At 44.1% G+C, this 23,327-nt stretch overlaps 1 protein-coding gene across 1 annotated transcript in view; it reads right to left on the bottom strand.

Moving 5' to 3' along the window:
• siae (sialic acid acetylesterase) overlaps positions 1–23,327 on the bottom strand; it is a 78,034-nt gene that overhangs the window by 17,201 nt on the left and 37,506 nt on the right. Inside the window, exons 4-7 of the mRNA XM_055660943.1 lie at positions 20,423–20,561; positions 12,995–13,166; positions 6,543–6,661; positions 1,910–2,043 (exon numbers count right to left, since the gene is read on the bottom strand). Of these exons, the coding sequence (XP_055516918.1) occupies positions 1,910–2,043; positions 6,543–6,661; positions 12,995–13,166; positions 20,423–20,561 (564 nt within the window). The remainder of the gene's footprint in view (positions 1–1,909; positions 2,044–6,542; positions 6,662–12,994; positions 13,167–20,422; positions 20,562–23,327) is intronic.

The raw sequence follows: 23,327 nt of genomic DNA, 5'->3' as shown, positions 1-23,327 counted from the left end.
TCTTAAATGGCCTCCCCTTTATTCTAAAACTGTGGCCCCTGGTTCTGGACTCGCCCAATACTACATTACATGGCATTATATGCCCTCTGCAATTATTTGCCCACTCACTTACCCTCAACATCCCATTGTGCCATTGTTATCAGGAAAGGTTGAGCAGATAGAGTTTAACATTAGATGATTCCACTTGTAATTTTCTGATTCAGTTGCTTGTGAGCGATGCAACTTCAGGAATGCTTGCTTCAGTGGTGGGATGGGGAGGTGAAGTACTCTTAGGGCTAAGATAAACCAAGGCACAAGGCTTTTGTTGTATTGGGATCTGTGAAGACCCTCTAGGGCCAATGCCGAGGTCTCCCAGCAGAAAGTTGCCAGAAATGTTTTTGGAAGGAGAGTTACTACATGATTTGAGCCGAAGGAAAATAGTGTGTTCCCTCCTTGAGTACAGTGCAAGGTTGACGCAGTTGTGAGCAGAAAACCTTGTGGCATGATCATTGGCAGGAGCCTGGAAGGATCCTGAAATTAAGTTGATTGTGACTCTCATCTTCATCTGATCACCCCAAGGAAGATGTGGAGGCTTTGAAAAGAGTGTAGAAGAGGTTTACCAGAATGTTAACTGGATTAGAGAGGTTATGTAATGAGAGGATGAATAAGCTTGGATTGTTTTCTCTGGAGCAACAGAGGTTGAGGGGGAGACCTGATAAAAGTATACCAAAATTATGAAAGCCGTAGATAAGGTTAGAGCCTTTTGCCCAGGGTGGAACTGTCAACGACTAGAGGGTAGAGCTTTAAGGGAGATGTGCATGGTAAATTATTTGATCCAAAGAGGATGGTTGGTGCCTGGATCATCCTAACAAGGGTGGTGGTGGGGGTAGATAAGATAGGGCCATCCAAGAAGCTATTGGATAGGTACATGGAAATGCAATAAATGGAGCAATATGGATCATGTGTAGGCAGGGTGTTTAAATTGGCATCATGTTCTTCATGGACATTGTGGGCTGAAGGGCCTGTTCCTGTGTTGTACTGTTCTGTTTTCCTTGGGCAACACAGCCCAAGCCTGAATTGGAGTGCAGGGGTTACAAATCTCAGCAATGGCAGTCGTGTTGAAGCCGAACCTGTGCAGGCATTGAGCAAGGGTACCTATAAACACCGGGTGGATGAGATCATGGGTGAAGCACCTTTATTGTCCCCCCTTTTGGTCTGCATGTCTGTCTGGGGCATCCAAAGCAGTGATACAGCTCCTTGCCAACCTGTTAGGAGTGGATGAAAACTGATGCATGGAAGCTCCATCGAAGTGTGAACTATGGTAGAGATGTAGAGGAGCCTACAAAGGTCTACAGGGTCTGAAGAAGGGTCCTGACCTGAAACATCACCTCTCCATGTTCTCCAAAGATGCTACCTGACCTGTTGTGTTACTGCAACACTTTGTGTCGTATTTTTACCCTAACAAAGAATACAGTTTTGTAGACCATTTACAAATCAGTTTCAGGGGAAATGGGATTAATAAAAGCAGATTGTTTTGTGAGTAAATAAGAGCTTTGTTTTTCAGACACTTGATCTTAAAGATCCATTGAGAAGAATATTGAACATTGCATGATTGTTGACATCATATCAGCATAACTTCAGAGGCCTTTGCTGTGTTGGAAGGCATTACCGAGAGGTGCTGCATTGCCTAAATCGTCAAGCACGACCCATTGTGATTCTCTACTATGATGACAAATGCACCAGTATCAAGTTTCACAACACAGAACTTGGATCCAGAGGTCAGCAGGGACACAATGACCACGTTCTATGCTGTAACCATTCAACGATTTACAACAAGGCACGAGCACAAGCAATAATATGAAGCTTATAAAATTCTGGCTACAATTTGAAAATTAGAGATAGCATAAATCAGATCAAGGTGTTAAGTTACCTGGACAAACCCAAAAGGAAAGTTAACTCCTGTGAAACCTGCAGATCCTTGATGAAAGACTTGCCTCCAATCCTCAATCATAGCTGGAAAGGTGCAGTTATATTCAGCTTGATGCCAGTCTGTGTTTGCTTCTCCTGCAAGGAAATCAGATGAAGCTGTACTCAACCTGAGACCACAGAAAATGGCAACATCTGGATTAGTTTAACAGTTCAGCCAAAGTGACAGAACTTCACGTTTTCTTTTTCCTTATTCTCAAATTTGTTTAGTTATGGCAATGAATTATGAGCATGGATTTCATAGTTGGGAGTTTAGTTTAGAGGTACAGCGTGGGAGCAGGCCCTCCGGCCCACCGAGTCCGCACAGACCTGCGACCCCCCACATTAACAGTATCCTAGATACACTAGGGACAATTAACAATTTTACCAAGCCAATTAGCCTACAAACCTGTCTTTTGGAGTGTGGGAGGAATGAGGAGCATCCGGGGAAAATCCACATAGGTCACGGGGAGAGCACACAAATTCCATACAGACAGCACCCGCAGTCAGGATCAAACCTGGGTCTCTGATCCTGACTATTCTCTCAGTTCCTGCCGCTGAAAAAAATCCCCACAGCATGATGCTGCCACCACAATGCTTCACCATAGGTATGGTATTGGCCAGGTGATATGAGCAGTCGCTGGTTTCCTCCAGATGTGATGGTTGACATTCATGCCAAAGAGTTCAATCTTCGTTTCATCAGACCAGAGAGTCTACCAGGTTAACCTACAAACCTGTACGTCTTTGGAGTGTGGGAGGAAACCGAAGATCTCGGAGAAAACCCACGCAGATCACGGGGAGAACGTACAGACAGCACCCGTAGTCGGGATCGAACCCGGGTCTCTGCATTTTGCTGGAAGGCAGCAACTCTACCACTGTTTCACAGTGACTTTTATGGTGGGGAGGTCAATACCCATGATGGACTGCGCAATGTCCACCACTTTCTACAGCATTCTGTGTTCTTGGACTTTCGATTTATTGAACTAAATCATCATGAAACCAACACGAGAACCACGTCACCAGAAAGTACATTTCCAGTGCAAGTTCAAACAACTCCAAAATTACCGCCACATTTCATTCTGTAAATCAGAAACAGTATTCTGGGGGAACTCAATAGATCAAACACATTTGTGGGGGGAAGCGCGAGGCCCCTCATCGGGACAAAGTGTAGGGCAGACAATGAGCATAAAAAGGCAAGGGAGGGGGTGAGATGGGGGCCCAGTGGGTGAATGGTGGATCGTGGAGAGGTGAATGATGATCAGTTGATGGAGACAGGTGGCATGGAGATGGGAAGCAGGTGATGGAGCCAGATGATGGGAGGTGGAGGTGGGAAGGGTGAAGGTCGAGTCAGCTGCGGGACGGTGATCAGCTGGAAAACAGAGGCTGTAAGTGCTGGAATCTGATAGTAAGGAATGTGATAAAGGAGGGGTAAGGGCAGATGAAGCTAGAACTATCTAGAGGGAGAGTGATAATGTCCTAGTTAATAATGGAATATTTTATGTATTTTATTAAGTAAAGATTAATTTGGGTTTTGGGTTCTGAGTAAATGAAAGCTTTGAAATTGGGTTCTGTAGAAGAGCTGGGTAATCAGGAAATTGAAGGCCAGCATTCAAACTGCATCCAAGCTGCTTCCTGTTGAGCCCAAGCAAAAGATATTGACAATGGTGAGAGGGGATGTGCTTGCTGAGAACATTCTGGCTTCTGTAAACACAAGCCTTGGGAGAGCATGAGCTTCCTGAGAAATTGGTATTCTCTACTAGCAGAAACTTATGTGGGCAACTGATAAGGATCCTTACATTGTTTAAGAAGGTACTGCAGATGATAGACCTTTGACTAACTTCCTGTTATTTGGGGTTTCATAACTAAAGTTTGTGATAGATATAACCATAGCATTAGAAGTATTGTATTAATGACAAGCATGCTTTGAATGGGTAGAGCTGTGATTGATATATTAGACGTCATTGCTGCAATTCTGTATGAACATGTGACTATGTTTCCAAAACAGTATAAAAATATGCTGTATTCATTAGAATGATGGCCTGGGAGGAGTTAAGTATCTGCTGTATGCTTGACTTTGTATCTCCTAGCACTCTCTACCTAAATTATCATTAAAGCTTGTATTGGTTTTATCCAACTTATTGTAAGTGGTCTGTTTTAAGAAAATGAACCTTAACAAGAGTGGGTGGATAAATGTGTGGGAAACAGCTGGATAGAACCAGAAGAGGAGGGAGGGAGCCAAAATGAGAGGAGGATCGGAAGGAGGCAGGGGTGGGTTGCTTACCTTCTGCCAGAGGTGTTGCTTACCTTCTGCCAGGGAGCTCCACAACCCATTGGAACGAATATTGAATTTCCCAATTTCAGGTAACCCTCCTCTTCTATGTTCCACACTTTCTCTCTCTCTCCGTCTAATCCATCTCCAGGCCTCCCATTGTTCCCTTTTCCAAACTCCCCATTTACGTCCCCCTCTCCCTCCCAGTACCATCCACCTACTATTTGTGTGTTTAACCCACCCGTTCCTCATCCCCTTCGGTTCTGGTTCCAGATGTCCTTCAACCTTCCCCCAAAAGGTTCCCATTTTCATCTTTCTTACTGTCAGATAGCAGCAGTGGCAGCCTGACACCTACATGCCCCCCTCCCCCACCTGACACCTACACCCTGCCCCAACCTACACCCTCCCGTCGCTCACTGACACCCTTCCTTCCCTCTACCGACACCATCCCCTCCCCACCTGACACCTACACCCTGCCCCGACCTACAGTGCATTCAAAAAGTATTCAGACCCCTTCACTTTTTCCACATTTTGTTACTTTACAGCCTTATTTTAAAATCGATTACATTCATTTTTTTATCATCAATCTACACACAATACCCCAGAATGAAGAAGTGAAAGCAGGCGTTCAGAAATGTTTGCAAAGTAATTAAAACGTAACTGAAATATCACATTTACAGAAGTATTCAGACCCATTGCAATGACACTCAAAATGGAGCTTACATTCATCCTGTTTCCATTGATTATCTTTGAGATAATCAATACAACTTGATTTGAGTCCACCAGTGGTAAATTAAATTGATTGTACATGATTTGGAAAAACACACACCGATAAGGTCCCACAGTTGACAGTGTATGTCAGAGCAAAAACCAAGCCACGACGACGAAGGAGTTGTCCGTAGACCTCCGAGACAGGATTGTGTCGAGACACAGATCTGGGGAAGGGTATAAAACAATTTCTGCAACATTGAAGGTCCCGAAGAGCACAATGGCCTCCGTCATTCTTAAATGGAAGAACTTTGGAACCACCAGGGCTCTTCATAAATCTGGCTGCCCGGCCAAACTGAGCAATCGGAGGAGAAGGGTCTTGGTAAGGGAGGTGGCCAAGAACTCGATGGTCACTCTAACAGAGTTCCAGAGTTCCTCAGAGGAGATGGGAGAACCTTCCAGAAGGACAACTATATCTGCAGCATTCTTTAGGGTAGAGTGGTCAGACAGAAGCCACTCATCAGTAAAAGGCATATGACAGCCTGCTTGGAGTTTGCCAACAGGCATGAGAAACAAGATTCTCTGGTCTGATGAAACAAAGATTGAACTCTTTGACATGAATGCCAAGCATCACATCTGGAGGAAACCAGGCCAATACCATACCTACGGTGAAGCATGGTGGTGGCAGCATCATGCTGTGGGGATGTTTCTCAGCGGCAGGAACTGAGAGAATAGTCAGGATGGAGGGAAAGATGAACAGAGCAAAGTATAGAGCAATCCTTGATGAAAACCTGCTCCAGAGCGCTCTGGGCCTCAGACTGTGGCAGAGGTTCACCTTCCAACAATAACCCTAAGCACACAGCCAAGACAATGCAGGAGTGGCTTTGTGACAAGACTGTGAATGTCCTTGAGTGGTCCAGCCAGAGCCCAGACATAAACCCGATCGAACATCTCTGGAGGGACCTGAAAATAGATGTGCATTGACGCTCCTCATCCAACCTGACAGAGCTTGAGAGGATCTGCAGAGAAGAATGGGAGAAATTACTCAAATACAAGTGTGCCAATCTTGTAGTGTCATACCCAAGAAGACTTGAGGCTGTAATCGCTGCCAAAGGTGCCTCAACAAAGTTCTAAGTAAAGAGTCTGAATACTTATGTAAATGTTATAATTCAGTTTAATTACCTTGCAAAAATTTCTAAACATCTGTTTTTCCTTTTTTATTATGGGGTATTGTGTGTAGATTGATTATTTAAAAAAATGAATTTAATCCATTTTAGAATAAGACAATAAGTGGAAAAGTTGAAGGGGTCTGAATACTTTCTGAATGCTCTGTACAACCCCCCCCCCCCACCTTCCCCTTCTCCCACCGACACCCACCCCTTCCCCACCAACACCAATCCCTCCCCAATGATACCTACCACTCCCAACGACACCCTCCCCTCTCCCAACGACACCCTCCCCACCTGCACCCTCCCCTCCCCCCACTTACACCCTCCCCCATCCGCGTTCACCCTCCCCCCCCTTTACCCTCTCCTTCCCCCCCATCCTCCCCTTCACCTTCACCCTCAGAAATCAGCACCTACGAGATACATCATCACACTAGCTCCAAACAATATCTTACCTTGATACCAGATGGTTCCTTTGAGCACCATCCTTTTCAGTGGATATATCATTGCATTCCACAGGACAGAGGGTTTATGATGTCTAGTTCCTTCCGGCATTTCATAATTATCACTAACACTGAAAAGACACAGATAGGTCATCTATCATGCACCTTAACTTCAACTGCAGAAGTCCAATGCAGCTCCTCGCACACCACCCAGTTCTCAGAATGCTTTCTCCTCTGCAAAGGATTTCCCACTGCCTTTGCCCCATTGATGCAGCAATATTGTAATGTTCGCATATCATTTCAGATTTAAAAGTTCATATTGAAAATTCAGCAACTGTAATGTATTCCTGTCCATCTAGCATATATTTCTTGCTGATGGCATTTTCTCTTAAAGCTTATTAGATAATTTCCAAGCCCTTCCAATCCCAATAATGACAGACTTCAGCTGTCAACGATAGAGGGAATACAAAGTGAGACATAAATATCTTTGGGCTGGAGCTGACAACTAAACTCTGGCTGAATGCCAGGAAGGCCAGAATATAGGAGATATTGAATCGATTTCCCACAAATCATTCACAATCAGCCACAACAGGCAGGCAAAGCAGTTCAAAGTACTGCTAGATAACTGTAGTTATCATCCAAGGCAGAGACTATTATTTCAGGAATATTATAGAAACAGGTGAAATGCAAAGTAAGCTTTTGGTCACATTACAGGAAAAATGTTGGGTTAGAAAGTTGTTATTTTGCATAAGAACAGAAAGACAGGACACCACCATCTCCAACCACCAGTCTCATCACATCCCTCCTCTGCCATCCACATTCCCATTCAGTCCCCACACCGCTAAATTCCATAGCAGTTATGGCTGCTAATCACTACCCAAGTACATATCTCTCCAGATGCTGCCTGACCCACTAGTTACTCCAGCATTTTGTGTACCCCTAAATACATTGTTGCACAGCACAGAAACAGGCCCATGCGAACCAAGCTAGGCCCATAAACGGCCCATAAACCTCCAACTTTTCCTATCGATGTACCAGTCTAAATGTATTTTATAACCATATAACAATTACAGCACGTACACAGGCCATCTCGGCCCTACTAGTCCGTGCCAAACACTTATTCTCCCCTAGTCCCATCTACATGCATTCAGACCATAACCCTCCATTCCTTTCCCGTCCATATACCTATCCAATTTATTTTTAAATGATAAAATCGAACCTGCCTCCACCACTTCCACTAGAAGCTTATTCCACAAAGCTACCACTCTCTGAGTAAAGAAGTTCCCCCTCATGTTACCCCTAAACATTTGTCCCTTAATTCTCAAATCATGTCCTCTTGTTTGAATCTTCACTACTCACAATGGGAAAAGCTTATCCACGTCAACTCTGTCTATCCCTCTCATCATTTTAAAGACCTCTATCAAGTCCCCCCTTAACCTTCTGCGCGCCAGAGAATAAAGACCTAACTTGTTCAACCTTTCTCTGTAACTTAGTTGCTGAAACCCAGGCAACATTCTCGTAAATCTCCTCTGTATTCTCTCTATTTTGTTGACATCTTTCCTATAATTTGCCGACCAAAATTGTACAACATACTCCAGAATTGGCCTCACCAATGCCGTGTACAATTTTAACATTACATCACAACTTCTTTACTCAATGCTCTGATTTATAAAGGCCAGCACACCAAAAGTTTTCTTTACCACCCTATCTACATGAGATTCCACCTTCAGGGAACTGCACAGTTATTCCTAGTTCAACTGCATTCCACAATTCCCTACCATTTACCATGTACGTCCTAATTTGATTTGTCCTGCCAAGATGTAGCACCTCACACTTATCAGTATTAAACTCCATCTGCTATCTTTCAGCCCACTCTTCCAAATGGCCAAAATCTCTCTGTAGTCTTTGGAAATCCTCTTCATTATCCACAACCCCACCTATCTTAGTATCATCTGCATACTTACTAATCCAATTTACCACACCATCATCCAGATCATTGATGTATATGACAAACAACAGTGGACCCAACACAGATCCCTGAGGCACCCCACTAGTCACCGGCCTCCAACCTGACAAACAGCCATCCACCATTACTCTCTGGCATCTCCCATTGTTGAATCCAACTTGCTATTCCACCATTAATACCCAACAATTGAACCTTCTTAACCAACCTTCCATGTGGAACCTTGTCAAAGGCCTTACTGAAGTCCATAAAGGCAACATCCACCGCTTTACTCTCATCAATTTCCCTAGTAACTTCTTCAAATAACTCAAGAAGATTAGTCAAACATGAACTTCCAGGCACAAATCCATGGTGACTGTCCCTAATCAGACCCTGTTTATCCAGAGGCTTATATATATTATCTCTAAGTATCCTTTCAATTAATTTGTCCACCACTGTGGTCAAACTAACAGGTCTATAATTGCTAGGTTTACTCTTAGAACCCTTTTTAAACAATGAAACAACATGCGCAGTGCGCCAATCATCCAGAACCATTCCCATTTCTAATGACATTTGAAATATTTCTGTCATAGCCCCTGCTATTTCTACACTAACGTCCCTCAATGTCCTAGGGAATATCCTGCCAGGATCTGGAGACTTATCCACTTTTATATTTTTCAAAAGTGTCAGTACTTCCTCTTCTTTGAATCTCATAGTTTCCATAGCTACTCTACTTGTTTCCCTTACCTCACATAATTCAATATCCTTCTCCTTGGTGAATACCGAAGAAAATAAATTGTTCAATATCTCCCCCATCTCTTTTGGCTCTGCAGATAGCTGTCCACTCCGACTCTCTAATGGACCAATTTTATCCCTCGTTATCCTTTTGCTATTAATATAGCTGTAGAAACCCTTTAGATTTACTTTCACCTTACTTGCCAAAGCAACCTCATATCTTCTTTTAGCTTTTCTAATTTCTTTCTTAAGATTCTTTTTACATTCTTTATACTCCTCAAGCACCTAATTTACTCCATGCTGCCTGTAATTATTGTAGATCTCTCTCTTTTTCCGAACCAAGTGTCCAATTTCCCTTGAAAACCATGGCTCTTTCCAATTTTTACTATTTCCTTTCAACCGAACAGGGACATAAAGATTCTGTACTCTTAAAATTTCACCTTTAAATGTCCTCCATTTCTCTTCCACATCTTTCCCATAATACAAACTGTCCCAATTTACTCCTTTTAAATCCTTTCGAATCTCCTCAAAGTTAGCCTTTCTCCAATCAAAAATCTCAACCCTAGGTCCAGTTCTGACCCTCTCCATAATTATATTGAAACTAATGGTATTGTGATCACTGGTCCCGAACTGTTCACCAACGCATACCTCTGCCACCTGACCCGTCTCATTTCCTAACAGGAGGTCCAGCACCGCCCCTTCTCTAGTAGGTACTTCTATGTATTGCTGCAAAAAAAACTATGCTGCACACATTTTACAAACTCCTAACCCATCCAGCCCATTTACAGAATGTGTTTCCCAGTCTATGTGTGGAAAATTGAAATCTCCCACAATCACTACCTTGTGCTTACTACTAATATCTGCAATCTCCTTACATATTTGCTCTTCCAATTCTCGCTCCCCAATTGGCGGTCTATAATACACCCCTATAAGTGTTGCTACCCCTTTTCCATTTCTCAGTTCCACCAAAATAGCCTCCCTAGACGAGCCCTCTAATCTATCCTGCCAAAGCACTGCTGTAATATCTTCCCTGATAAGCAAAGCAACACCTCCACCTCTTGCCCCTCCAATTCTATCACACCTGAAGCAACGAAATCCTGGAATATTTAGTTTCCAATCACAGCCCTCCTGCAACCATGTTTCACTGATCGCCACAACATCATACTTCCAGGTGTCAATCCAGGCTCTAAGTTCATCCACCTTTCTAACAATGCTCCTAGCATTAAAATATACACATTTAAGAAACCCACCCTCTCTTATTCTCTGTTTATTGTCTTTTTCTTCTCTCTCCCCTACATTTTGGGCCAGAGTGCTACCATTCTCTGCCTCCTGCCTCACACACTGACTGCTAGCTTTCCCAATTTGAGTCCCTCCCCCCAACCATACTAGTTTAAAGTGTTGGTTTAGAAAAGTATCCCGTATACATTCCAAGAAATCCTCTTCCTCAGCACCCCTGCCAATTTGATTCACCCAATCCATATGTAGATTGAAGTCACCCATTATAACTGTTTTACCTTTGTTGCACGCATTTCTAATCTCCTGTTTGATGCCATCCCCGACTCCACTACTACTGTTGGGTGGCCTGTACACAATTCTCACTAATGTTTTCTGCCCCTTAGTGTTTCGCAGCTCTACCCATATCGATTCCACATGTCAAGCTAATGTCCTTCCTTTCTATTGCGTTAATCTCCTCTCTAACCAGCAACGCTACCCCACCTCCTTTTCCTTTCTGTCTATCCATCCTGAATATTGAATATCCCTGGATGTTCAGCTCCCAGCCTTGGTCACCCTGGAGCCATGTCACCATGATCCTAATTATATCATATTCATTAATAACTATCTGTACATACAACTCATCCACCTTACAGTAGAGTGGATAACGGAGAACCAGTGGATGTGTTATATCGGGACTTTCAGAAGGCTTTCAACAAGGTCCCACATAAGAGATTAGTATACAAACTTAAAGCACACGGTATTGGGGGTTCAGTATTGATGTGGATAGAGAACTGGCTGGCAGACAGGAAGCAAAGAATAGGAGTAAACGGGTTCTTTTCAGAAAGGCAGGCAGTGACTAGTGGGGTACCACAAGGCTGGGACCCCAGCTATTCACAATATACTGTATATTAATGATTTTGACAGGGGAATTGAATGCAACATCTCCAGGTTTGCGGATGACATTAAGCTGGGGGGCAGTGTTAGTTGTGAGGAGGATGCTAGGAGGCTGCAAGGTGACTTGGATAGGTTGGGTGAGTGGGCAAATGCACGGCAAATGCAGTATAATGTGGATAAATGTGAGTGGCAAAAACATGAAAGTAGACTATTATCTGAATGGTGGCCGATTAGGAAAAGGTGAGATGCAACGAGACCTGGGTGTCACAGTGTCACAATCTCTGGAACTCTCTGCCACAGAAGGTAGTTGAGGCCAGTTCATTGGCTATATTTAAGAGGGAGTTAGATGTGGCCCTTGTGGCTAAAAGGATCAGGGGGTATGGAGAGAAGGTAGGTACGGGATACTGAGTTGGACGATCAGCCATGATCATATTGAATGGCGGTGCAGGCTCGATGGGCCGAATGGCCTACTCATGCACCTATGTTCTATGTTTCTATTTCCCTGGCAATAACATTTTTAAGCTCAAGTTTGTTTTTTTTTTTGTTTTTTTTAATATAACAGTAAACTTGCAATTTTATTTTCCAAGAAATTCCTGCTTATTCCACAAAATGTTTACAAAGTTCGGTTATAGCAAAAGTTTTTCAGTGTTAATTTTAACATTTATACATTTTATTTCCAATCACTACGGTATTTAATAATAACATTTTATGTCCTGTAGAGAAGGAATTGCAGAATTTTAAACACCCGTCATCATCCTTGGCTTCACTCAAATTATTTAATCTTCCTCTCGTCCTGGGGGTGGGGGTTTGAGGGAGGCTTCACAAGTGGAATAGGTAGGGCCTCTCTTCCTCTAAATCCGGCACTGCTGCTAATGTTTTCCTTCTGATATTGTATGCTATCAGAGATTTGGATCAGTTGCCACCCTCATTCCAAATGTAATTATATTTTTGATAATGAAAATAGAGAGTGAAATGGGAAGCACGGAATGGTCAGCATGGACGAGATGGGTTGAAGAGCCTGGTTCCATGCAGTAGAGCACTATGACTGATTTATTTGAAATTATTTTAGTTTAGTTTAATGATATCGCGTAGAAACAGGCCCTTCGGCCCACCAAGGCCACGCCGACCAGCGATCATCCCATAGGCTTGTTCTATCCTACACAATTTACAGAAGCCAATTAACCTATAAACCTGCACGGCTTTAGAATGTGGGAGAAAACTGGAGCACGTGGAGGAAATGCTCCAGGTCACATCCAAACTGTGTACAGGTAGCACCCATGGTCAGGATCGAATCTGGGTATTTTTAAAGCCGTGAAATTGTACAACAGAAATTTTAACAGGACAAACAGACTCAGGAATAGTTGCTTTCCGAGAATTATAACTACTATAAATTCAAATTCACACATGCACTGACTACACCGCCCAACACGGACTTCCATCTGTATATATGTATATATGTATGTAGCGCCGCAGAATTTGTGCACCTATTCCCCCCCCCCCCCCCCCATCTTCCTTCTGTTTTTTGTTTTTTCTGTTTCTTGCTTTTGGTGCTAAATTGTATGTATGCACTGAGTACGAGCAGCTTTCAGTTTCACTGTACATGTATAGTGACAATAAATGGCATATCTATATCTATCTTAAACCAAGAACAAATTAAAAAGGCGAATTATAAACTTACCCATCAAGTCCACATTTTCTGAGGACTCTTTTTGAAGACCAAGACTCAATGGCAGTGCCCCCCCAGCACGATTCGACCAATCCAATAGGGTACTGCAGCTTTTCATAGAGATAGCGGCCAAACAACCAGCAGACGGCTGAGAATGAGGTGAAATTGCCTTTGCCAAGAATTTCTATGATTTAATAAATAATGACAATCAGCCAACAAAACTACCTTTCTTAGCAAGATGAGGTGAAAGAAATGATAGAAAAAACTCAGGGAAAGGTCAATGGATGAGCAGTCGCAGATATTTCAGCAGCTCCCAGCAGAGGTATATCCCAATTGGAAGTGGGACTCAATGGAAAAGATGAATCATCCAAGGTCACAGGTGGTCAAGAAAAATATTTAAGAACTCGAGAAACTCTTTAAGAACGAAGAGACCAAGCAAGGATTTTTTTCAAAATCTAAAGCAGGAGCTATGGAGGAGGAAGGAAATAAGATGATAATGGGTGGTGCAGCTTGTAAATCTGCCGTCTCAGTGCCAGAGACCCATGTTTAATCCTGACCTCGGGTACTGTCTATACCGTGGTTAGCACATTCTCCCTGTGACCATGTGGGTATCCTCCAGGTACTCTGCTTTCCTCCTATATCCCAGTTGTGTGATGAATTGGCCTCTGTAAATTTCCCCTAGTGCATGTGGGATAAGTGAATGCATAAGTGGGATAACATTGGACAAGTGTGAACGGGTGATCGATGGTCACTGGTAATCAGTGGGCGAAAGGGTATGTGTCCAGGCTATATCTGGAAACCAAACTAAAACATGGGAAATGCTGGAAATTCACAGCAAGTCACGCTGCACCTGTGGGAAGAGAAACAGATTTAGTGTTGTACGTCAAACACTTTGACCTGCAATGTTAACTGTTTCTCTTCCCCACCCATATGGCCTGACCTGCTGAATATTTCCAACATTTTCTGTTCTTATTTTAGATTTCCAGCATCTGCAGTATGGCTTGATTTCACTGTTTATGAGAAAACTGGTAACAAATGAAAGACCTACGAGGAAGAGGATAGCTGAGGTGTGCGAGACTCCTGGGGTGAGGGGCTGGAGATAAGGAAATGGCAGATAATGCAAAGCAACCAGGCGTCATGGTAAAGTACACTGCAAACACCCTCAAAGACAGACTAGTTTTAAATAACCATATAATCATATAACAATTACAGCACGGAAACAGGCCATCTCGACCCTTCTAGTCCGTGCCAAACACATAATCTCCCCTAGTCCCATATACCTGCGCTCAGACCATAACCCTCCATTCCCTTCCCATCCATATAACTATCCAATTTATTTTTAAATGATAAACTCAAACCTGCCTCCATCACCTTCACTGGAAGCTCATTCCACACAGCTACCACTCTCTGAGTAAAGAAGTTCCCCCTCATGTTACCCCTAAACTTCAGTCCCTTAATTCTCAAGTCATGTCCCCTTGTTTGAATCTTCCCTACTCTCAGTGGGAAAAGCTTTTCCATGTCAACTCTGTCTATCCCTCTCATCATTTTAAAAACCTCTATCAAGTCCCCCCTTAACCTTCTGCGCTCCAAAGAATAAAGCCCTAACTTGTTCAACCTTTCTCTGTAACTTAGTTGCTGAAACCCAGGCAACATTCTAGTAAATCTCCTCTGTACTCTCTCTATTTTGTTGACATCCTTCCTATAATTAGGCGACCAAAATTGTACACCATACTCCAGAATTGGCCTCACCAATGCCTTGTACAATTTTAACATTACATCCCAACTTCTATACTCAATGCTCTGGATGTCAGTGACTCTGGGTGGGCGGAGGGACCAGACTGTCCCCAACTGTGCTGCAGCTGACGTGGACGTTGCCGGGTTTACATAGAAAATAGGTGCAGGAGTAGGCCATTCGGCCCTTCGAGCCTGAACCGCCATTCAATATGATCATGGCTGATCATCCAACTCAGTATCCTGTACCTGCCTTCTCTCCATACCCCCCAATACCTTTAGCCACAAGGGCCACATCTAACTCTCTCTTAAATATAGCCAATGAACTGGCCCCAACTACCTTCTGTGGCAGAGAGTTCCAAAGACCTCGTGTGTCCGCTGCCCAGAGCCGCGGCCCCGCTCCACTCGGCCCCGTGTGTGTGTGGGCACTGCCGACCCACAGCCCGTGATTATGCGGCCGCAAAGGAGGAGACAGGGCGAAGGGCGGCCGTGGCTGGACAGCGCTGACCCCGGGGGTAGAGTGGGGGCTGTCCCGAGGGATCCGTTCCTTTGGCCGCTTACACCTTGGTGCTCGGGTTCAGAGCACTCAGTCACCCTCCAGCCTCGGGTGGTCGTGGGCTGAGACTTACCGTCAATCCGCCGGCACGCTGCTCTTTCGCAAACCAGTGAGCAGCAGTGATTTTGGCGGTTTTCTCTCATGGTTACCCATATTTGCACAATTTATTACGGTGCAAAAATTGACCATTTTGGCAGTTTTTAACAGGTAGGAATGTACGTGTTGCGTGTGTACTGGAAGCTGCCTTGTACTCCAGAAGGATTGAGCTACTATGTGCGTCACGCCCTTTGACCTGATGACCTTATGTGCAACCTCCCTATTATGTAAATAGAGATTGCAAATGAGCGAGTACAGAAGCTGCTGTTGTGTATTAAGGGCCTGTCCCATTTACGTGTCCTTGGCACGGAAATTACGCAACCTCATGGTCGCATTGAGCCGAGAAGGTCGAGCGAAGGTCGTGCGCGATTACATGCGTACGCACTACCGTCTGGAGCGCGTGATGTCATTTGAAGATGGACACAATGCCGGAGTAACTCAGCGGGACCGGCAGCATCTCTGGCGAGAAGGATTGTTGTTGGGTTGGAGCAGTTCACATGAATAAATACTGGAGGGGTTGGGTCTGTTCTTTCCCAGAATGAGTCGGTGAGGGCAGACATGACTGAGGTTTACAACATTGTGACGGGTAAAGACGGGCTAGACTGCAGGAAACCCTCCCCTCTATCAGTGGTAGATAAGATTAGAGGATGTAGATTTAGTGTAAGATGGAAGCGATTGAGGGGATCTGAAGGGGATCTTCTTTACCCAGAGAGTGGCGAGTAGCTGGAACGTGCTACCTGAGCGAGTGGTGGAAGCTGAGTCGCTAGCAACATTTAACATGTGTCCAGAGGAGCACCTCATTCCCTTAGACGAAGGCAGCTGGAGGGTTATCAACCAAGTGCTGAGAAATGAAATTAATATGAAGTCTGCACACTAGTCAGCATGAACTAGTTGGGCTGAATGGCCTGTTTCAATGCTGGACTATGACTCAAAATATGAGGCGATGCATTTTGGGAAGTTAGACCAGGTCAGATCATACGTAGTGAATGACAGGGTGTTCATGATCAAAGCATCCTCAGAGTACAGGCATGTAGTTCCTGGGAAGTGGTATCATAGTTAATAGGGTGGTAGATAGAAACATAGAAATTAGGTGCAGGTAGATGGCACAGTTTCCTTCATTGGCTGAACATATTGAGTACAAGAGTTATTTCTGAAGACGGGTTTAGATCCGAAACATTGCCTATTTCCTTCGCTCCATAGATGCTGCCTCACCCGCTGAGTTTCTACAGCATTTTTGTCTACCTTCTATTTTCCAGCATCTGCAGTTCCTTCTTAAACAAGAGTTGTTTGTCTTGTTGCAATTGTATAAAACATTGGTTAGACTACATTGGAATATTGTGTGCGGTCTGGTGCAGGAACGATGAATTGAGAAGATGGAGGTACGATTCACAAAGTTGTTGCCTGGATTAGGGGCTTGAGTTATCGGGAGACATTGGATAGGCAGGACTGAATTCCCTGGAGTGAAGGATGCTGAGAGGTGACGTGACAGAGGTATGAAACATTATGAGAGACATAGCCATCAAGCATCAAACAGGCCCTTCGGCCCGCCCTTGTCCATGTTAATTATTTGCATACCGATTTCGTCCCAATTGCCTGCAGTCCTCTAAAAACACTTCCGCTCCAAATACTATCCAACTTCCATTTAATTCTATCAACTATTGAGCATTCACTTTATCTACAGCCCTCATCATTCTGTACACCTCAGTAAGCTCTTCCTTAGCCTCCTCCACTCCAAAGCAAAACCACTCCTTCCTCCAAGCCAATTTTGATTCTCTACTGCATGTTTCCAACTTAATGATCCATTCCTTGGGCAGCTTACAACCCAGCAGCATGAATATTGATTTCTCTAATTTCAAGTAACCTTTGCTTTCCCCCTCTCTCTCCATCTCTCGCCCATCCTAGTTCTCCAACCAGTCTGACTGTCCTCCTCATTGAATTTTATCTTGACATGCCTCGTTATCACCTTCCCCTAGCTAACAATAATCTATTCTACATTTTCCTTGATCTATGTCCCCTTTGATCTCCCGGATTCACACCTTACCCTTCCATATCTGCGTGTCTCTCTCCCGCCTGATTCTCAGTCTGAAGAAGGGTCCTTATCTGACCAAAGTGTCACCCATTCCTTCTATCTAGAGATGCTGCCTCCCCTGCTGAGTTACTCCACCATTTTGTGCCTATCTTCTGTGTACATCTTTCCTATAGATAGGCGACCAGAACTGCACGACCAGAGTCATTCAAAGATCATAAGATCATGTAATAGGGGCAAAATTAGACCATTAAGTCTACTCCGCCATTCAATCATGGCTGATCTATCTCTCCTTCCTAATCCCATTCACCTGCCTTCTCCCCAAAACCTCTAACACCCGTACTAATCAAGAATCTATCTATCTCTGCCTTAAATATATCCACTGACCTGGCCTCCACAGCCTTCTGTGGCAAAAATTCCAGATTTGCCACCCTCTCCCGACAAAAGAAATTCCTCCTCATCTCTCTCCTAAAAGAACGTCCTTTAATTCTGAGGCTAGACTCTCCCACTCGTGGAAACATCCTCTGCACATCGACTCTATCCAAGCCTTTCACTACTCTGTATGTTTCAATGAAGCCCCCCCTTATTCTTCTAAACTCCAGCGAGTACAGGCCGAGTGTCATCTAACGCTCGTCATGGGTTAACCTACTCATTCCTGGGATAAAAGACATACAGATAGTCATCGTCATAGAGTGACACAGTGTGGAATCAGGCCATTTGGCCCAACTGGTCCCTCCTGTCTGCGCTTGGTCCATATCCCTCCAAACTTGTCCTATCCATGTGCCTGTCTAACTATTTCTTAAACGTTGGGATAGTCACAGCCTCAATTAACTATTCTGGCAGCTTGTTCCATACACCCACCACCATTTGTGTGAAAAAGTTACACCTCAAATTCCTATTAAATCTTTTCCCCTTCACCTTGAACCTATGAGACACGACCTCCCATATACAAAACCATGCTGACTATCCCTAATCAGCCCTTGCCCATCCAAATACCTGTATAATCTATCCCTCAGAATACTCTCTAGATGCATCATGATGTCCATTTACTGTGCAAGTGCTGTCCAGGTTTGACATACCAATGTGCACACCTCACACTTGTCAAGAGTTAAATTCCATTTGCCATTCCATGGACCATCCTCCCAATGGATCTCCATCTTATTCTAAACTTAAATATCCTTTCACACTGTTATCTACCTATACCACCAATTTTGCATGTCATCTGCAAATTTATTAACGACATTAACTAAATTGTCAACCAGAAACAACAGTGGAGCCAGCACTGGCCCCTGCAGTACTTCCTTGGTCACAGGCCTCCAATCAGAAATACAACCCTCCACAACTACCTTTGACTCCTTCCTCCAAGGTAATTTTTAATCCAATTGGCCTCACCAATGACCTGTACAACTGCATCATGATGTCCCAACATCTGTACTCAATACCCTTCCCAATGAAAACATGTCAAACCCTTCTTCACTACCCTGTCTACCTGACTCACCAACTTTTAAACTATTCTTTGCTATTTTGAACCACAATTGACATTGAGGAGGTACATCATTAACAATGTACTTGTGAAATGTCAGGAATCACTTGTTTCCTTTGTTTTTAAGGCACTTACGTTTCACCTTGAATTTCTCTGACACTGCACTTTAAAGATTCCAAACAAGTGTTCCCTCTGACTGTTGCAGCTGATTCCCTTTGCCCAGTCCATGCACAGATTACAGAGCCCATGAGATTTGTATTCCCTGTGATCCCATGTCATGCATCATCACCACTGTTTAAATGCCGGAAGGCAACTCATTTTCTTCTCCTTGCTGCTTAGAAGCTCCACCTAAAGTAATTTCACGTCTTTCCTGCAGAGATGACTCCCTCTCTCCTATCTTCATTCCAATCGTTAACAACAAGGTTTCTATTAATAACAGCTTTTCAATTTTGCCCATTTAGAATCATAGAGTTCGAGAGTCAACAGCATGGAAACGGGCCCTTTGGCCCAACTTGCCCAGGCCATCGAAGACTTCTAACCAAGCTAATCCCATTTGCCTGTGTTTGGTCTATATTGCTTTAAACCTATTCTATCCCTGTAGCTGTCTGACTGTCTTTTAAACATTGTAATTGTTACTGCGACAACAGCTTATTCTGGCAGTTTGTACCATCTCTTTTTGGGAAAAAGTGCCTTGGGTCCCTTTTATATCTTTCCTCTCTCACTTTAACTCTGTGCTCTAGTTTAAGACTCCCCTACTCTGGGAAAATGACTGTGAACATCCACATTATCTATGCCCATTTTATATACCTCTTTAAGCTCTCACCCTCCTGCGCTCCAGGGAACAGTACAGGTGTCAGGGGTTATGTAGGAGAATGGGGTCACAAGGAAAAGATAGATGAGCCATGATTCATGGGGGGGGGGGGGTCTGGAGGGGAGGATGCTGCTCAAACTGCAGAGCATCCTGGACAATACAGCTCACCCCCTCCATGACACACTGGTCAACCTGAGGAGCACCTTCAGCAACAGACTGTTCTACTAAAATGCAGTACAGAACGCCACAGTAGATCCTTCACTGTGGTTATCAAACTATACAACTCCTCCCCTTTTGTTGTGTGTGGTAGACTGACCACCGCCCCCCCCCCCCCCCCCCCCCCCCCCCTTCCCAATCACAATCTTTGCACATCCTCAATCCTTTCCATTCATCACTTTAATTTCATGTTTCATCTATTTTGTGCTTTCTGACTGTTGGCAGATCAATTTCCCTCCTGGGATAAATAAAGTTCTATCATATCATATTGAATGGCGGTGTAGATGTGATGGGCCAAATAGCCTAATTCTGCTCATATAACTTATGAAAACAGTCCTAGTCCATCCAAATCGCTCCTTACAACTCAGACCCTCCAGTCCTGGTAACACCATTGTGAAATCCTTTCTTTACCCTTTCTATTTGTTATATGTATTTTAATGAAAGCAAACCTATTGGAAATCGGTTTAGTGCAACTCGGTGGAGGATATGCATGTGTCCTGCCCTGGGAAATCTGCTGTTACCTGCGGTGGGAGCTGACCACTGCACTGCAATGCTTTTCAGATCAATTAGTTCTTCAGCCGACTCATTTAATCCCGCTTGGAACAGACGAATGTACGGAAAATTGGAAGCCAGAGACAGCTCTTCACTTGCATTCATAATCTGAAAGACAGTGTTGCAATGACCACATTTTCAGCATAGTGTAGAACTGGTTTTGGAAAAGTGTAATTCATTCAGTTACAGTGGAACACGGAACTATCTCTCGAGGAGGTGTTGGAGAATCGCTGTGGGGTATCTAACCCAACTACACATAACGTTCACCACACGAATAGCGTTGTCGTCTGAAACTTGAAAATGGGTAACTTATTTCCTTCATGGAAGGATATTATTGAACTAAATCAGCGCTGCATAAACATAGGCTGTTCAGTCTTTGTCGAGATCACGGTGGAGCTTCATCCTGAACACAATTCTCTAGTACTCCACACCCTGCTTACCAACAGATCTGCATTTTGAATAATTTTAATGACTGAGAATTCTGCCATGAAATATTTCCCATCACTGTCTAAAAAGCCCTAACCTGTGACTGTCACTGCACCGAGACCATTCAGCCAGGGGCAACATTCTCCCACATCTAGCCTGACAAGTCTTGTAATTTGCTAGGTTTCAGTGAAATATATTTGCACCCTTCAAAATGCTGGAAAGTACATGTCCAATTTATTCAATCACTCTTCATCAACGACCACCTCAACGGCCTTGATGGCAGTGTCTTACAGCGGACTACTGTGCCAGCCCAGCTATCATTCCAGATCAATGTGCATCTGCCAATTCGTTCCATACATCCACCACCATTTGTGGAAAAAATAACCTCGCGTCCCTTTAAAATGTTTCCCCTCTCAGCTTAAGCTTAAACGCGCTAGTTTTAGACTTATCTACCCTTGAGAAAAGACTGTGACCATCCACATTATCTATGCACCTCATGATTTTATAATCTTCATGATTTTATATTCTCCATAATCACCACTCAACTGGTGACATGCCTCCAATTGCAAAACCATCCTGTCTCCTGCCATCAAGACAAATTTGGATCCAATTGGCGAGCTCACCCTGGATCAAACCTTCCGGACCATCCCACAATGTAGGACTTATCAAAGACCTGGGTGGCAGGCCAGGATAGGTCAGCATGGGGATCAGAAGGGGAGTTAAGGTGGTTGGCAACCGGGAGATTCTGTAGTCATTGGTGGACCGGCCGCAAGTGTTCAGTGAAATAGTCGACGAATCTATGCTTGGTCTCACCAACGTGCAGGAGGCCACATCAGGAACACCGGTTGCAGTAGATAAGGATAGAGAAGGTGCATGTTAATGTCTATCTCACCTACAAAGACTGCTGGGGTCCTTGGATGGAGGTGAGAGAGGAGGTATAAAGGCAGGTGTTACATTTCCTGAGGTTGCAGGAGAAGGTACCTGGAGAGGGGGGGTTTCAGTGGGAAGCGATGAGTGAACCAAGGAGTTGCGGAGGGAGCAGTCTCTGCAGAAGGCGGAAAGGAATAAAGATGGGATAATGTGATTAGTGGTGGGATCACGTTGCATGTTATGGAAATGTCAGAGGATGTGTGGGATGTGGAGGCTGATGGGTGAAAGAGAACCAGGGGAAATTGTAAATCTTTGTCAAAATAGAGCCAAAATAAAGCAGATTCATGCATTCATAAGGCCTTTTAGCCATTTCTGTATAAGACAAAGGCTGCTAGCTGGTGCCGGGAAGTCTAGGTCCCAGATCAGAACCTTAGATAAGGAAGGACTAAGTATCTTTGTAATTGTTAGTATTATAAGAATCTTGCAGAGGAACTCCAAGGTATTGTAAATGCATGAGTTTGATTGGATTGCTGCAAAGGAATTGTAAATAATGTTGCAAGACAGTTAGTGTTTAAGAAGGAACTGCAGATGCTGGAAAATCGAAGGTACACTAAAAAGCTGGAGAAACTCAGCGGGTGCAGCAGCATCTATGGAGTGAAGGAAAAAGGCAATGTTTCGGGCCGACACACATCTCCAGACTGAAGAAGGGTCTGGGCCCGAAACGTTGCCTTTTTCCTTCGCTCCATAGATGCTGCTGCACCCGCTGAGTTTCTCCAGCTTTTTTGTGTACCTTGCAAGACAGTTACCCTGCTGTTTGTTGATTGGCCAAAGTGTTAAGCCCTGGCAGAATTGTTTTGTGTTCCAGGGTAAATGTTGCATTATTCAGTTGACTAGAAGCTTCTGTAAGAAACATTGTTTCAGACTCTCTGTAATTGGGTTGGGGAACTGTCAATAATGTATTGGTGTAATTGATATGTATAATTGGATTGTTTGGGGAACCACCCCTATGTAGTTTGGCCCCTCAAGGACCTATAAAAGGTAGCCCCATTTTAGATCGGTGTTGATCTTCTGCAAGGGCGCTTGTGACTGCGTGCCCTTTTGGGCAGTGTCTGCTTGCACGAGGCTGAAGGGCTTGGCCAGGCAGAGACAAGGATCGAACCCGTGGTGGTTTAGGTATCGTAAAGGGGAATTTGCTGTTCGTTCTACAAATAAAGATTAGTTGTTCTAGTGCTCGAGTCAGTGTTTTACTGAACTAGACCAGGGGGGTAAGCTTTAGGAGTGTATTTACAAAATCAGTCCTTGGTGCATCTGGGGAGAGGGGGAGAGGGAGCAAGGGAAAAACCCCGGGACACAGAGAGAATGCATGTGAGCGACCCATCTGTGATAGGAGGAGGGAAACCACATTCATTAAAGAATGAAGACATCTCAGATGTCCTATGGAAAACCTCCGCTTGGGAGCAGGTGCAGCAGCGACAGAGGAATTGAGAGAGGGGAGTAGCATCTTTGCACAAGGCAGGGTGGGAAAATGTTTAGTCCAGATAACTGACAGTCAGTAGATAGTCTGTTTCCTGTGATAGA

Source organism: Leucoraja erinacea, chromosome 32, assembly GCF_028641065.1.
Source record: "Leucoraja erinacea ecotype New England chromosome 32, Leri_hhj_1, whole genome shotgun sequence".
Classification (NCBI taxonomy): Eukaryota; Metazoa; Chordata; class Chondrichthyes; order Rajiformes; family Rajidae; genus Leucoraja; species Leucoraja erinaceus.
This window is presented reverse-complemented; position numbering and strand designations above follow the sequence as displayed.